This window comes from Stegodyphus dumicola, chromosome 7 (genome assembly GCF_044657685.1).
Source record: "Stegodyphus dumicola isolate Sdum_Otavi_A_Nest chromosome 7, ASM4465768v1".
NCBI classification, from domain to species: Eukaryota; Metazoa; Arthropoda; class Arachnida; order Araneae; family Eresidae; genus Stegodyphus; species Stegodyphus dumicola.
The window spans coordinates 102,006,216-102,019,641 of record NC_140774.1 but is presented as its reverse complement, the minus strand read 5'-3'; the positions used below and the strand labels follow the sequence as shown (position 1 = coordinate 102,019,641).

At 34.9% G+C, this 13,426-nt stretch overlaps 1 protein-coding gene across 1 annotated transcript; it reads right to left on the bottom strand.

The window, feature by feature from the left end:
- Positions 1-6,932: 6,932 nt before the first annotated feature.
- LOC118184132 (heat shock cognate 71 kDa protein-like) lies at positions 6,933-11,436 on the bottom strand. Its single transcript, XM_085821405.1, has 3 exons — positions 11,430-11,436; positions 9,355-9,493; positions 6,933-7,506 (listed from the first exon to the last, which is right to left on the bottom strand). The coding sequence occupies exons 1-3, from the start codon at positions 11,434-11,436 to the stop codon at positions 6,948-6,950; spliced, it is 705 nt and encodes a 234-aa protein (XP_085677531.1). The 3' UTR covers positions 6,933-6,947.
- Positions 11,437-13,426: the final 1,990 nt, after the last annotated feature.

The following is a 13,426-nucleotide window of genomic DNA, read 5'->3' as shown; positions in this document are numbered from 1 at the left end:
CTTTCATCTTTTTTTTTTTTTTTTTTTCGGATTTTCAAGATCTAAGATATAAAACTCTTACATTCTTTAATTCTATTTTAGTATTTAGAGTAATATTATTGTGTAAAATGAGAAATTGTTTCTTATTTCAAAAAAAGGATGAATAACCTTCCTAAAATTTAAATTACAAAAATTCCATCTCACAAATTAGAGTAGATTTATGAGATCCTTTATACAACAGCGCAATAAAAACGAATAAGCATACAAAATATGCAGTGAACCCAGATTTTTCGAACCATTTAATATGCTTTAAATTAGGCCTAAAGTTGCTATTTTTACCTAATTTTATATTGGCATTTTTAACTTCTAATTTTCTTTTAATACTCATAAATTTTTCCAAACAACGCCAATGATAATAACTTTTCATAAGTAGATAATATGGATAGAATTTCAAACCCCTAGATAGTCTTATTAAAACTAATTAATCTTCATTTGGGGATCTACTGGCTTTGTGTTTGACCGCGATATTCGAGCATCATTCACAACAAGTTTTATCGTTCAATATTTAAACAAGTATTACATTTTATTAATTATGTCTTTCGTTTCAAATCTTAATTCGGTTGTTTTTCTTCCTCAGAGTACAGTTATGCTTCCGTTAGCTTTAGCAGAATTACTTATTCATGAAGTTGAAAATCCAATTTTTTTCTCAGAGAAATGCATTTATCATTTAAATCTGAAATCGTACCAAAGGTATTGGGCATACTGTTATAGCACAGCAACTGTTATAGTATAGTTTATATATTTACGAAAGAAACTGGGAAATTTTTTAAGTTATTTTACGAAATTAAACAATTCAGGAAAAATGTTCTTTCTTTTTCCCACCGAAGGCGGGGTAACCGATTCACTGAGGAGTTAGCATACCAGCCAGATGGCCCCGTTGACGGAAATAAATATGCCTGAAACTTTCCTGGACTGCAGGCTCTCTTGTGCTATTTTTAGTGAAAGATCAAGTAAACTGATGTATTTTCAAAAGTCCGAGCGCAGCATGAGAAGTGATGCACGAATGAATGGTTCAGGGATGGAAAAAGGGTGCATTGAGGGTGAGAAGAACAAATTCAGTTTCCTCATGTACAGAGCTAGATATGGATAAATGCAATTTAAATATTATTGATGGGTTTCCACAACGTGAACAACTAATGAGTCCTATAGATATTTACTATGCAAATTCAAGGTATGACCGAGTTACATAGATGTATTTGGCGCAAACATTTATATAATACATTAAGTGCGAAAATAACAATTTGCAATGTAAAACTTTTTAAAATGCATTAAATAAAGTATTAGACACAATTATTCAAGGCTAAATTAGAGTACGTAACAATAACTGAAAGATAATATATATATATATATATATTATATATATTATATATATTATAGAGTGCATTATATATACAAGTAGTATATATATATACACTTTATAACAAAAAAGTCAGCTCACCAAGAAGGAATCATCCGATTGCTTTTAAATTTCGCCTGCATAAATGTTTTGACCAAAAATGCAAATGATTAAAATTTGGTGTCCGAAGAATGAACAATGCGATCTCCAGCGCATCGGAACTGCGCATCCACCAGATGTATATAAGGAGCTGTTCTTGAACTGTTGGTTAAATCAAAGGATTCGGAGCTGTGATAGCGAGCGTGAAGAACGCACTCTGGATAAGCTGTGTTACGTTGTTTCTAGCTGACCCAGTCCCGTAGGCGGTCAGCGAATAAAAAGTTACTTGCGGTATCCTCATACCTCGTGGCCTGGTTAGGCCTACTTCACCGCTGTAATTGCATGCGATTATTAATTGTTTGACTGTGCCATACTGCCTATAATTGTTGGTTTGGTGATTTATATGCCTTATTGCTTTTACCAATGTGATCTTGAAATTTCTTCGTGGGTGTTCTTGTTGACTTTATCACTTATTTTAACTGATTTTTGCGGTGCGCGTTTTACTTAGGTTCTGGTCGTGGTATCCCGTATTTTCGCTTCAGGTGATTGTCTTACGGGATTTTCGCCTACACATCTGTCTTCCGGGACGCCTTCGAGCGAGCCCGGTTCCAACGTGCAGGACTCTACTTATTTGGGGTCACTGGATTTTTTTGGATTTGGTATGCGAACTTGGATGCGGTACTAGGAGCGGTTAGAGTGCAAATTAAGGACTTAGAGGATTTAAGACTGAAAAACAGAGACTTCACGGATACTGAATGTAAGTTATTTAAGTTTTTACACAGTATGTTAGAAATGCTACAATCGGTTCATGATCAATTAACTAAGGATAAAGCGACAGAAATCCCGAAAAAATCAGGCTACGAAGAAAAGATTCGCGAGGTTTATGATCATCGAAAACCGATTGAGGATAATGAACGTGGGCGAAGCCCAATCAAACTAAATGATTTTTCGACTAGTGAAAATGAAAAAGAAATCCAATTAGACCAAGTTACAAGTTCTGAAGATGAAACCCCAATTAGGAGAAAAGGTGATCAGACAGTCAGAACGAAAAGCAAATGTCCATGTCCATATTCCCATGTTAAGAAAATGAAATTTGCAAACATGACACAAATCAGGACAAACAATTTACCCATTGGTGACAAAATTGACAACTCGGTTACTCAATTAGCAGCACAGATTGATAGCACACATGTTTGAAATCACGATATGGACACTAATAACAATGAAATAGTTAGCACGGATACTAATACAAATAATAATTGAGCTGTCATGGCTTGAACAAATCGCAAAAATCTAAAATCCCACCAATCACGCTCAAAGAAAGCACAATGTATTGGGAAGATATCAAAAGGCATTTTCATCAAAATAAACTTAAATTTTATGGACAACGAACTCCTGGTGCCATGAAGGTTTATGCCGAAAATCCGGAAAGTTATAAAGCAATTGTTAGAATACTAAATGACCTTAAAGTAGAGCATCACTCTTACTTTTTGCCTGAGGAAAGACATATTAAAGTAGTGATTAAAGGATTAACATCCCGTACTGTAGTATCGATGATCGATGATAATAATCGATGATATCATCGTTGACTTAGAAAGTCACATTTCAAAATAGAGGACATTAAGCAAATGTCTCGCCGTCGTAATGGAGAGGTTACGAAGCTCCCCCTTTTTATTGTTTCTCTGCCTAGGACGGAAAACTGAAAGGAAATATATAATGTAAGATACTTCTGTGATATGAGAGTCAGGTTCCAGGAATACAAGGGGCATCAAGGCCCACTCCAATTTTTCAGGTGCCAGGGTTTTGGCCACACCCAGACAGGGTGTTCGCTGTGGAAAGGATCATGAGTCCAAGGACTGCCCTGATAAAGGCAACCTCGAAGTACCGTTGTGCTGTGCCAACTGTGGACAATCTCGCACTGCCAGTTTTAGGGGGGAGAGAAATTCCCCAAGAAAAAAGAAGAAAAGGAAAACGTTTTCGGTAGCAGAGTTATCGAAAATTAAACATATGCACAAGCTCTGTCTGTGGGAGCCTATTCCGATATGATAAAGGAAGCCAAAAGAGTCTTCGGAGATCTGGCAGAATTAGTTCCTCTTATTAAAAGTGCCAGCTTTCATATCACACAATAGGTGAGACAGATCACACAACGTAATCAGGAGAACAGTACTTCCAACAATGCTAATAATAGGGAGTAAATCCCCTCTCAGAGCACCCATTAAATTTCTGACGTGGAATGCTAGAAGCATTCAAAGTAAACTTCCAGAGCTAAACGACTTTTTAGTCTCACAACACATCGAAGACGCATGCTACGCCGAACATGAGTTTAAAAATTCCAAATTTCAGGAGTTTTAGATGCGACCGGCTAAGCCATAGGGGTGGGGAGTGGCTATCTATGTTAAGAACACCCTCCAATCATGTTTCATCAGTGATTACCGGAATAACGGGCTAGAGCTCATTACAGTTTCTGTACTGTTACCATAATATGGCATTGTATATTTTAATTCTCTCTATAATCCTATCAGCGGCTGTTAGACGTGAACCTACTTGAGGATATTTTGAAACTTGACAGACCTGTGATTCTGGCTGGCGATTTCAATGCCAAAAACGAGGAATGGTTCTGCAGAAAGTCAAACCCTAACGGTGAAAAGTTATTTGACTTTGTCTGCAAAAATCCTATTTTTTTCCATGCACTCAGAAAATACACATATCTGCCTGATCAGCTAGATAAAGGCGATATTCTAGACCTAATTATTACCACCACCTCAATTCCTGTAGACATTGAGGTTTTCCACGACCTAAATTCAGATCATGTACCAGTCGTAGCCACCTTAGGTACCACTAAAGACTTAAACACCGAACAACGTAAGATCACGGACTGGAAAATGTTTAGTAATTACCTTTTCAAGCATCCGCCCGGTGCTTGCAGTCTCAGAACTGCACAAGATATCGATTTTGCTGTGTATCCGCTTACACATACAGTAAATACTGCCTACAATAAGGCCACAAGTCGATCCCGAGACTTCCTTTGCATATCATGGATGAGTGAAAGAAACAGACTGAGGAAAAATTGACACAGATCATGGGACCCATACGCCAAGGCCAAGCTTAATAAGCTTAATAGGACCATTACACAGCAGATTAGAGAGTTCAGAAACGAGACTTGGGGCGAAAAGATTATGAGCTACAATGAACACAATAACAGTGCTATTTGGTCTCTCGTGAAAAAAACTTAAGAAACAACCCTCGATCTCCAAGCGCATTCGGGTCAATAATAAAACTGCCCTGATAAATTAAGAGAAGGCTAACATTTTAGCTGAGCACTTCGTTGACCAGTTCAAGCAAAACGACGATCCATGTGATATGGAATTTACCTACGACGTTAGACACTGTGTTAAAGACTGGTTGCAAGCAAACAGTAATGCAAATGTTTCTAGAACTTGCAAGTCCCCAGAAAATACTGAACATTATTAAACAACTCAAAAATAAGAAAGCACCAAGGTATTACAACATTACGAATGTTGCAATTAAATTCTTACCTCCGGGTATCATTACTAGATATGCAGGTATCTTAATTGCCTGCATCACAATTAACTATTTCCCAAGTTTATGGAAAAGTGCTAAAATGATAGTCCTGCCCAAACCAGGTAAAGACACTACAAAGCCTGACGGTTTAAGACCGATTAGTCTGCTACCGGGACTCGCGAAAATTTTTGAAAAGGTCATTTTTAAACGGAAGGAACCCTACTTAGATAAATTACCAGCAGAGTAGTTTGACTTTCGCAGATCACTGTCCACCACGAAACAACTTGTGAGACTCACTGAGTATATTGGAAGCTCTCTGCACAATCATCAAAGCGTCGCCTTACTCATGCTGGACATGGCGAAAGCTTTCGACCGCGTCTGGCATAAGGGGTTCATCTTTAAATGAAGCAAGGGCTTTAGCAAAGAAAAGAACTATCGAATACCACCGAAAGAATAAAACTAGATATGACATCAGATTTGTAGAATCTAAATTTCAACCTGGAGATTTTCTCCTTTACGAGGAATTTGAATACCCAAATACTAGAAAATTGACTTCACCCTATTCAGGCCCTTATCGGATTATGAATAAATTATCTGAAGTTAATTATGAAATCGACAGGGAAAATTTTCACGCGAAGAAACCAACTGATATTGTACATGCGTCAAAATTAAGGTTCTATCATCCACCCGAGAACTTTAAATTACATCATCAAAAAATCAAAATTTATAAATCAATAAACTATCCATAACCCTTCTTTTAGTTTTCATCCTGTTGTCCCCCTTAATAGTTGATTTATCTCTCAGTGTCTGAAACGTTTGTCTGGCCTTTTCTTTTACTGGGCTCCTTCAAACTTGAGTTTCAGGTTCAATACACTTTCCGTGTGGGAAACACTCAATTGAGGCTATACTACAAGTAGAGTACTATACCCTCACATTTCCTTGAGCTCATGTTTTCTTATGTTTGTGTTATAAATTGTAGCAACAGTTGAAAAAGTTAAATTTCAGTTGTTGAAATTTCTGAATTTCATTATATGTTTCTGCAGCATCGTGTACAAAAAACTGGTATGGATGTTGGAAGTTAAATTTTGTTTTGTTATCATTAATAAGAGAAAAATAGAGTGACAAAATATGTTAAAAACCTAACAAAATGTGTATTTTCAACAAGAGTATAAGAGCTCTAGTATCGTAACATAAAAACTCAAATGTTTTCAGTGCCAATGCTAATCCATAATTCTAGCGCTAATTAAATGATCCGGAGATCTCCAAAGACCAGTAAAAGACTGAAGATGAGCCTTAATGACAACTCTAATGATTGTACGGACTCTAATGATTACACAAACTGTGAATGGCATGCCCTAAGATATAAACTTACAAATTCAGTTATATTACTATTTCCTATTGCCGCGTAGCTAACCAGCAATATGTTATTAGTGCTTTATTTGTTCTGCACTTAGTTACTATATTATAATTTCATTAATCATTTATTATATTTTATATACTGTATTCATTATATTCAAATATTTTATGTCATATTTTATGTAAACATTTTGTTGCCTTGAGATAAATCGAATCAGTTTTCCTACTCACTTAATTTCCTAATAACTAAATTTTCTGCTCTCAATATCTGGACTGTCTTGGGTCGACGGCCGCGACTGCAAGCCTTTTCAGATGGGGGGGGGGATAATCTGTAATGATATTTTTAAATCAATTGATTAAATTAAATTCTATTAATATTGCTTAATAACGTGTTGGCGATTCTCTACCTAAATTGCATCCCTGTTCCTAAATTTTGGCGAAATCCTTTTTTTATCATTCGTAATAGTGATCTCGTTCTCTTTTCCAGTACTCTTATCTACAGCAGACACATTCAATATGCCATTGGCAACAATATCGAAGGTAACTTCAATCTGTGGGACACCTCTAGGTGAAGGAGGAATGCCAGTTATTCAAACTATCCAAGATGATTATTGTCCTTGGTCATTGCACGTTCACCCTCGTAAACTTGGATCAAGACACCTGGTTGATTATCAGAGTAAGTTGTAAATGTTTGTGTCTGACGAGTTGGAATGGTTGTATTACGTTTCATGAGCACAGTCATTACACCACCAGCAGTTTCAATTCCTAGAGACAGTGGGGTTACATCCAACAGCAACAGATCTTGCACTTGTTCAGATTTATCACCATTCAAAATTGCAGCTTGGACTGCAGCACCATATGCGACAGCTTCATCTGGATTAATACTTTTGTTAAGTTCTTTACCATTAAAGAAATCTTGCAGTAGCTTCTGAATTTTAGGAATACGAGTAGATCCACCTACCAGGACAATATCGTGGACTTGAGCTTTATCTAATTTTGCATCTCGCAAAGCCTTTTCAACAGGTTCCAATGTGCTTCTAAACAAATCAGCATTCAGTTCTTCAAAACGGGCTCTTGTTATGGTTGAATAGAAATCTACACCTTCAAAGAGAGAATCAATTTCGATGCTACTTGAGGACAGGGTTCTCTTAGCCCTTTCACAGGCAGTATGTATGAGAAATTACATTTCATATATATACAGAGAGAGAGAGATGGAAGACAGATAAATTTAAACACCTAAAACCAATATTAATTTGGAATCAAAGCAAGGCAATTCCTCAACAATATTAATAATCGCAACCTCGTATAAGAGTTTTAACACAATTATAAAAAATAATCGAAATTAAAATAAGAATTAATAATTGAACAAACTCGAAAAATAAAAATGCGAAAGGGAAAATATACAAATTGTTAACATGTAAGAATTAATCTCCTTTTAAAGAGCTCGGTTACCCAAAGAAAGTTTTCTCACTTACATGAAATTCGAATTCATATTACAAGAATTTATTAAGTAAATAGTTCAGTATTTAAAATCATTCTCTGGGATTTGGATATACTTATGGATTACGAGGAAATGACGACGCCCTTATACTTATACTTATAGTCTCCGCCCTAAGGGGGTCTGAAGTCTCGTAATTTTGCCTGAAAGGGCAATATTTTATGATTCATGCAGTGTCTCAAGAATAAAGCTTTGAATATTATAATGAATCATAAATAAATAATAATAAACGAAAGTCCTTAATACAAATGAGATGAAAAGACGAATGATTCAAATTTTATTGGAGAGCCAAAAGTGTTAATTTTACATTTAATTTTGAATAAAAGTCTAAACATTATAACGCGTTCGAAATTTTTTTTGAAATAATAATAATAAATGAAATTGTAATGAAAAATAAAATCAAAAATTTAAAAATAAGTAAATCAAGTTCAAAAATATAATAATAATAGTAATGAAATAAATACTATAAAAATTAATGGTAAGGAAAGTAAAATATTAAGAAGAAATAAATATAAAATGTAAAAAGTAACAATAAGAAAATACAAAAAACACAAAAGTAAATATTAATAAACAAATAAGTAAAAATAAATAGCATTAAAATTGAATATGATATAAAAATAGTAAAAAAATCCATTAATTGCAAGAATATACATAAAAAAGTTCTTAATCTTTAATTAAGGGCTTTAAGTTTGGCTAAAATGCACAGTTTAGTCGCATTCAAGCCGCATCCTTGGCTCCCCACTTAATATCATTTTTATTAAATAAATATAATTCAGCTTATGAGCTCAATTTTTTATCAGTCACAGGTCCGTCAAGGAGGTTCCCCACTTAGTCACTCACTGGTCAATCAGCGTGCAATTTTTTAGCCAGCCACTGGTCAATCATCGAGATCGTCATTTAGTAAGTCTCTGGTGTGTCAATGAACAATTTTGGTCAGATTGATGTCATTTCGAACAAATTTATGACGAATATAAACTGAAAGTATGTCAACTTAGCTCAGATCTTGATAGGTTGCTTTAAAGTGTTATGTTTATTTTTAATTTTCTTAGAGCAAAAATATTTGAGTAAGGCTTTTCTTAGGTTTGAAAATGTGAAACGCCGGCTACGATGTGAGGAAGGAGGCTGAGTATTCTCGTCATCAACGTAGATAACAGCGACAGTATCAACGACGATATCAATAAGGCTTTCTTGAAATTCTTGAATTGGTTTCGCTTCTATTCTGTCTACATGATCCATTTTGCCTTTTATTTCTATTTCATTATTTGTGTTGATGAGATTGCCGAAATCGATGTCCCCTTGTGCTCCATGATCGTTATGCGATACAAAGCATTCAGCATCCAATGATTTAATAGAGGTATTCAAACTGAGTTCTTCCTGGTTAAAGGTGGTTGTAGCGGTATTCATGCCTGTTTGATTACCTGAGTTATAAGGTTTTGGAAAATCAAAATTCTTTTCTGTTTCTTGATGAAGGTAACTAAATTCATTTTCATCACTGAAAAGGTACACATCAGTGGGATTATTATCGAAATCATTTTGAAAAAGGTCGATGTGGTCAATGGCACTATCAATATGCAAATTAAGATGGTTATTATCAAAAGCTGCGTTAGAAACTTGGAGGAAATCGGTGTCATTGTCTATATCCACTTCAAAGAAATCGTCATTAAATTCATTAATATCAGCATATGAATCAAGGAAATCTACATTATGTACCTTCTTTCCGGCATTAAGGTTGCGTTCATTACGGTTAATGGTGTTTTCATCATGACTTTTCCGAGTTTTCTCTTCTCTTCGAGGAAACAAGATGAAGGCAGTCGCAAAACAAATAAGTATGCCCAATAGGCTGTCGATAAACGGTGTTGGTATAAAAACGTAACACAGTACTGTCAACAAAAAGAAGCCCATTTTAAAAATGGCCCCAATTCGATTTTAGAAATAAAAATAATATATTTAAGCAAATAAGATCCACACGTAAGATTTTAACACCACTAGATTTGATATCTCTAATGATTATGGTTTATAAGCATTGTTAAAAAAGTATTCATTAACTCTGTTGTAATTCAACAGAAGCTGAAAAACAATTATTGGTAACTTGATTGTTACAAATCTTATTAAAAGGATTCTTTGAATATGTAGCAATGAAAGATCTTCTGATATATAATTCATAATAAAAAGGAAGTTTCTTTGTGTGTCTTTCGTTCATGGTGCGTGTAAGCTAATAGACCCAGGGCTACGAATTTGGTACATAGGTGCATCTAGTCAAGAGCCAGTGTACCTCGAAGCGAGTATTTCAAAATTGGAATATGTTTCTTTATCGTATGTTTTTTCATGAAATCGCATCAAATCGATAATTCTCTCTCTATATATCAGCAATAATGCTATTGTATCACTATTGCCATTGTTTATTGTATCAGGACTGTTGCCATTCGGAAAGATTAAGGCGAAAATTAGCGTTTTAAGAGATTTTAATTAATATCTCTGATCTTTGCTATTTTTTTGGATAAAAGAGGAAGCGGAAAAGCGGACAAAAGAACGAACGCTAAACTACCGCTCCCATAAATATTCAAATAAATATTTTTTGGGGGTTTCTTGTGATACAAAACATAAACGTAATCCTCATATATATATATAGTCAAAGATTATTATTATTAAAACGAAAATTATGGGAAACATATATTTCAATTGAAAAAATACTTTCAAAACTTGATGTTTTCCTGGTTTTATGAGTGCAAAGCGCAGAATATCATGTTTACCGTAGACTCTCATGCAAAGCGTTTCTTCTACCTTTGGTTAGGTGAAAATGAATTTAAATATAAACACAATATAAAATATATAAAAATGTTTTTAATTCTTTAATAGGCACCTATTTATGATAAAATCAACTGATTAGCATAAAATTAACTTATATTAGCGTTATATTCGTAGTGGGAAGGTATTCATGCTTAGGAATGCCTTTAAATGATAAGCTCAACAATATGCTTTCATACAAAACCATCACAAGACCCAACATTCTGACATCATACCAGGCTACGACAGTCATAACAAACATTCTGAACATGGTAAACCGAGTGAATAAAATATAACGTTTCAATTCTCTACATTCCTCAAAAATAAGATGTAATAATTTGAGTCAACATGGAGTGTTCAGAACGCCTACATTACTAAGGGATTCAGCGAATGGATTTAAGTTCGCTCGTGCGATGGTCACTTTCTCGTCCAACAGATTATGACTAGAGAGTGGAAGGGAGAAAGGGACTTATATGTCATCTTCGGTGCACGAACAGAGCTAAATTATGCGCCTGCTTAAAGCTGTTAGCTGAATATCATTCTAACACTTACACACAAGCCTGAAAAAATTCATGAGACTTAAAATGGAAATCTTTATTATCTTTTTACTACTTAGTGGGTCACAATCACAGAGTTAAGGGAAGTGGGAGTTTAATTAAACTTTTCTTTTGTGTCTCCTTTAAATCTCAGAATATTATATTGGATATAAAAAGTCTCACATCGCTTTTCCTCCTACTGAAACCCTTTGATTCTTATTAATATAAATAATAATAATTGTTTTCCGTCACTACTTACCTGACATGAACGTATATGTAATTTAGGCACACGCACCCAACAAAATATCTGATTTCGATACCACACGACTTCCCTGTAAGGACTATTAATTTATAGACATTTCTGCTTCAATTGATTTGCCCCTGTGTCCTCGAATTTTAATTAGATATATATTTATATTTCAATTCATTCAGTTCTCACTTCGCGGCGTAGCAAAAATCAATGGAGATTCATACCACCTTCATTGAAAACTGTAAAATATATAAAAATCTAAAACATTAAATGCAGTTAAAAACAATTTTTACAATTAAAATTACAGTTTCTGCGTCCAAACAAGCAACTCAACCAACAGGTAGACAGACCAAAATTTTTGGTGTACAGTTTTGAAAGTTAATGTTTAGTCTACCTTTGCAAAAAGACATGGAAGTTGGCGCACCAAATGATTTAATCAACAGTTCTAATAACAGTGTCTGGCCTCGTTACGCCTACTATCACTTTTACATTGCTCATAATTCGACAGCTATCGCATACACGAAAGGTGTAAAATCCATAACCGAAATATAAGAACAACATAAATCGACCTTTTAAAGGGTTAAAAGCAAAAATGCAAAATTTATTAATATATAAGAACAAAAATACAGAGCTAAACGAGCCGGTGTAAGAAGACAGGAATATATATATATATATTTATACATGTTAAAGTGACCGATTGCAAGGAAAAAGCGAGGAGTACAACTAGATGTTATAGCACTCCCGTATACTAAAACATTCTACGGCTACTCATTCTCGAGTTATTCGAGATACGTATCTCACGAAACGAAAATACTTGAAAATACCGCTAATCTCTGTGCTGAATCTATTTTACAATCCGTTTTTATAAAAACGTGCGCCATATATTTTATGTCCAGATACTATGCCAAAACAAGTCATTCGAATTGATTTAAAGCGGTAGAAATGAATACTTGTCTTAAAATCTGCTACCCTAAATTTTTCGCAACTATACTTCTTCATTTAACTCGTACAGTGAACTAGAAGGAGACAGTTTTGTAATTTCAATTCTGCAGAGCCGATTAACGGAATTTAGCTTGCATTATTCATACCGAAAAAGCGCGTCTTATGATGCATCTTATTAATCTGTAATGATATTTTTAAATCAATTGATTAAATTAAATTCTATTAATATTGCTTAATAACGTGTTGGCGATTCTCTACCTAAATTGCATCCCTGTTCCTAAATTTTGGCGAAATCCTTTCTTTAGTATAAAATATATTACCCTGTTGGCGCCCGCCAAATCGCCAAACTCATAAATCTATCATATTACATAAAGTCCTTAAGAACACTCCTGATGAGAAGATAGCGTCACCGCGTGATTTCAATTAATATCGCTGATTGGAGGAGCCTCGTGACGCACACATATGTATAAGTAGGGCTTCTGCTCAAGGTACGAGGAGAACGCTTGTGAGATGGATGCTAAAATAAACCTACCACTTTATATTCCAAAATTTGTCTCATTCCTGTTGCCCCGGCTGCACAAAACAAATAATGTATGAGAAATTACATTTCAGAAAGCCGGTAGGATACCACCTTCAAAGGGATTATCTAAAAAAGAAGATACCCCAAGGATTATACGGATAAAATGTTACGCACTTAAGATGAATTTGCCGCTGTGCGACTTCTATGTTTCTACATTTTTCTCTAGGCGTTCTTGCTTCAAGAGAATCATCCTTCTGTTACCTGTATTCTGGTATTCTGCAGATTATTTTACGTCCAGAGAAGCACCCTTCTGCCCCCTGTGATGCGTGATCTGTGTTTCCATCGAAAGTTCGTCGTTCATCAAATGTGCTCTTACCGTTGACCTACTTTTGAGGATGGAACTCTTTCCCTACGTCAGCGGCGTTCTGTGTTGCTCTCGAGAGCTTTGTGCTTGTGTGGTGATTGATCGTGTTTTGCGAAAATCTAATTAAGAGTGCACAAAAATGTGTATTTTCGTGTCGATTTCATCACTCGTATTCTCGTC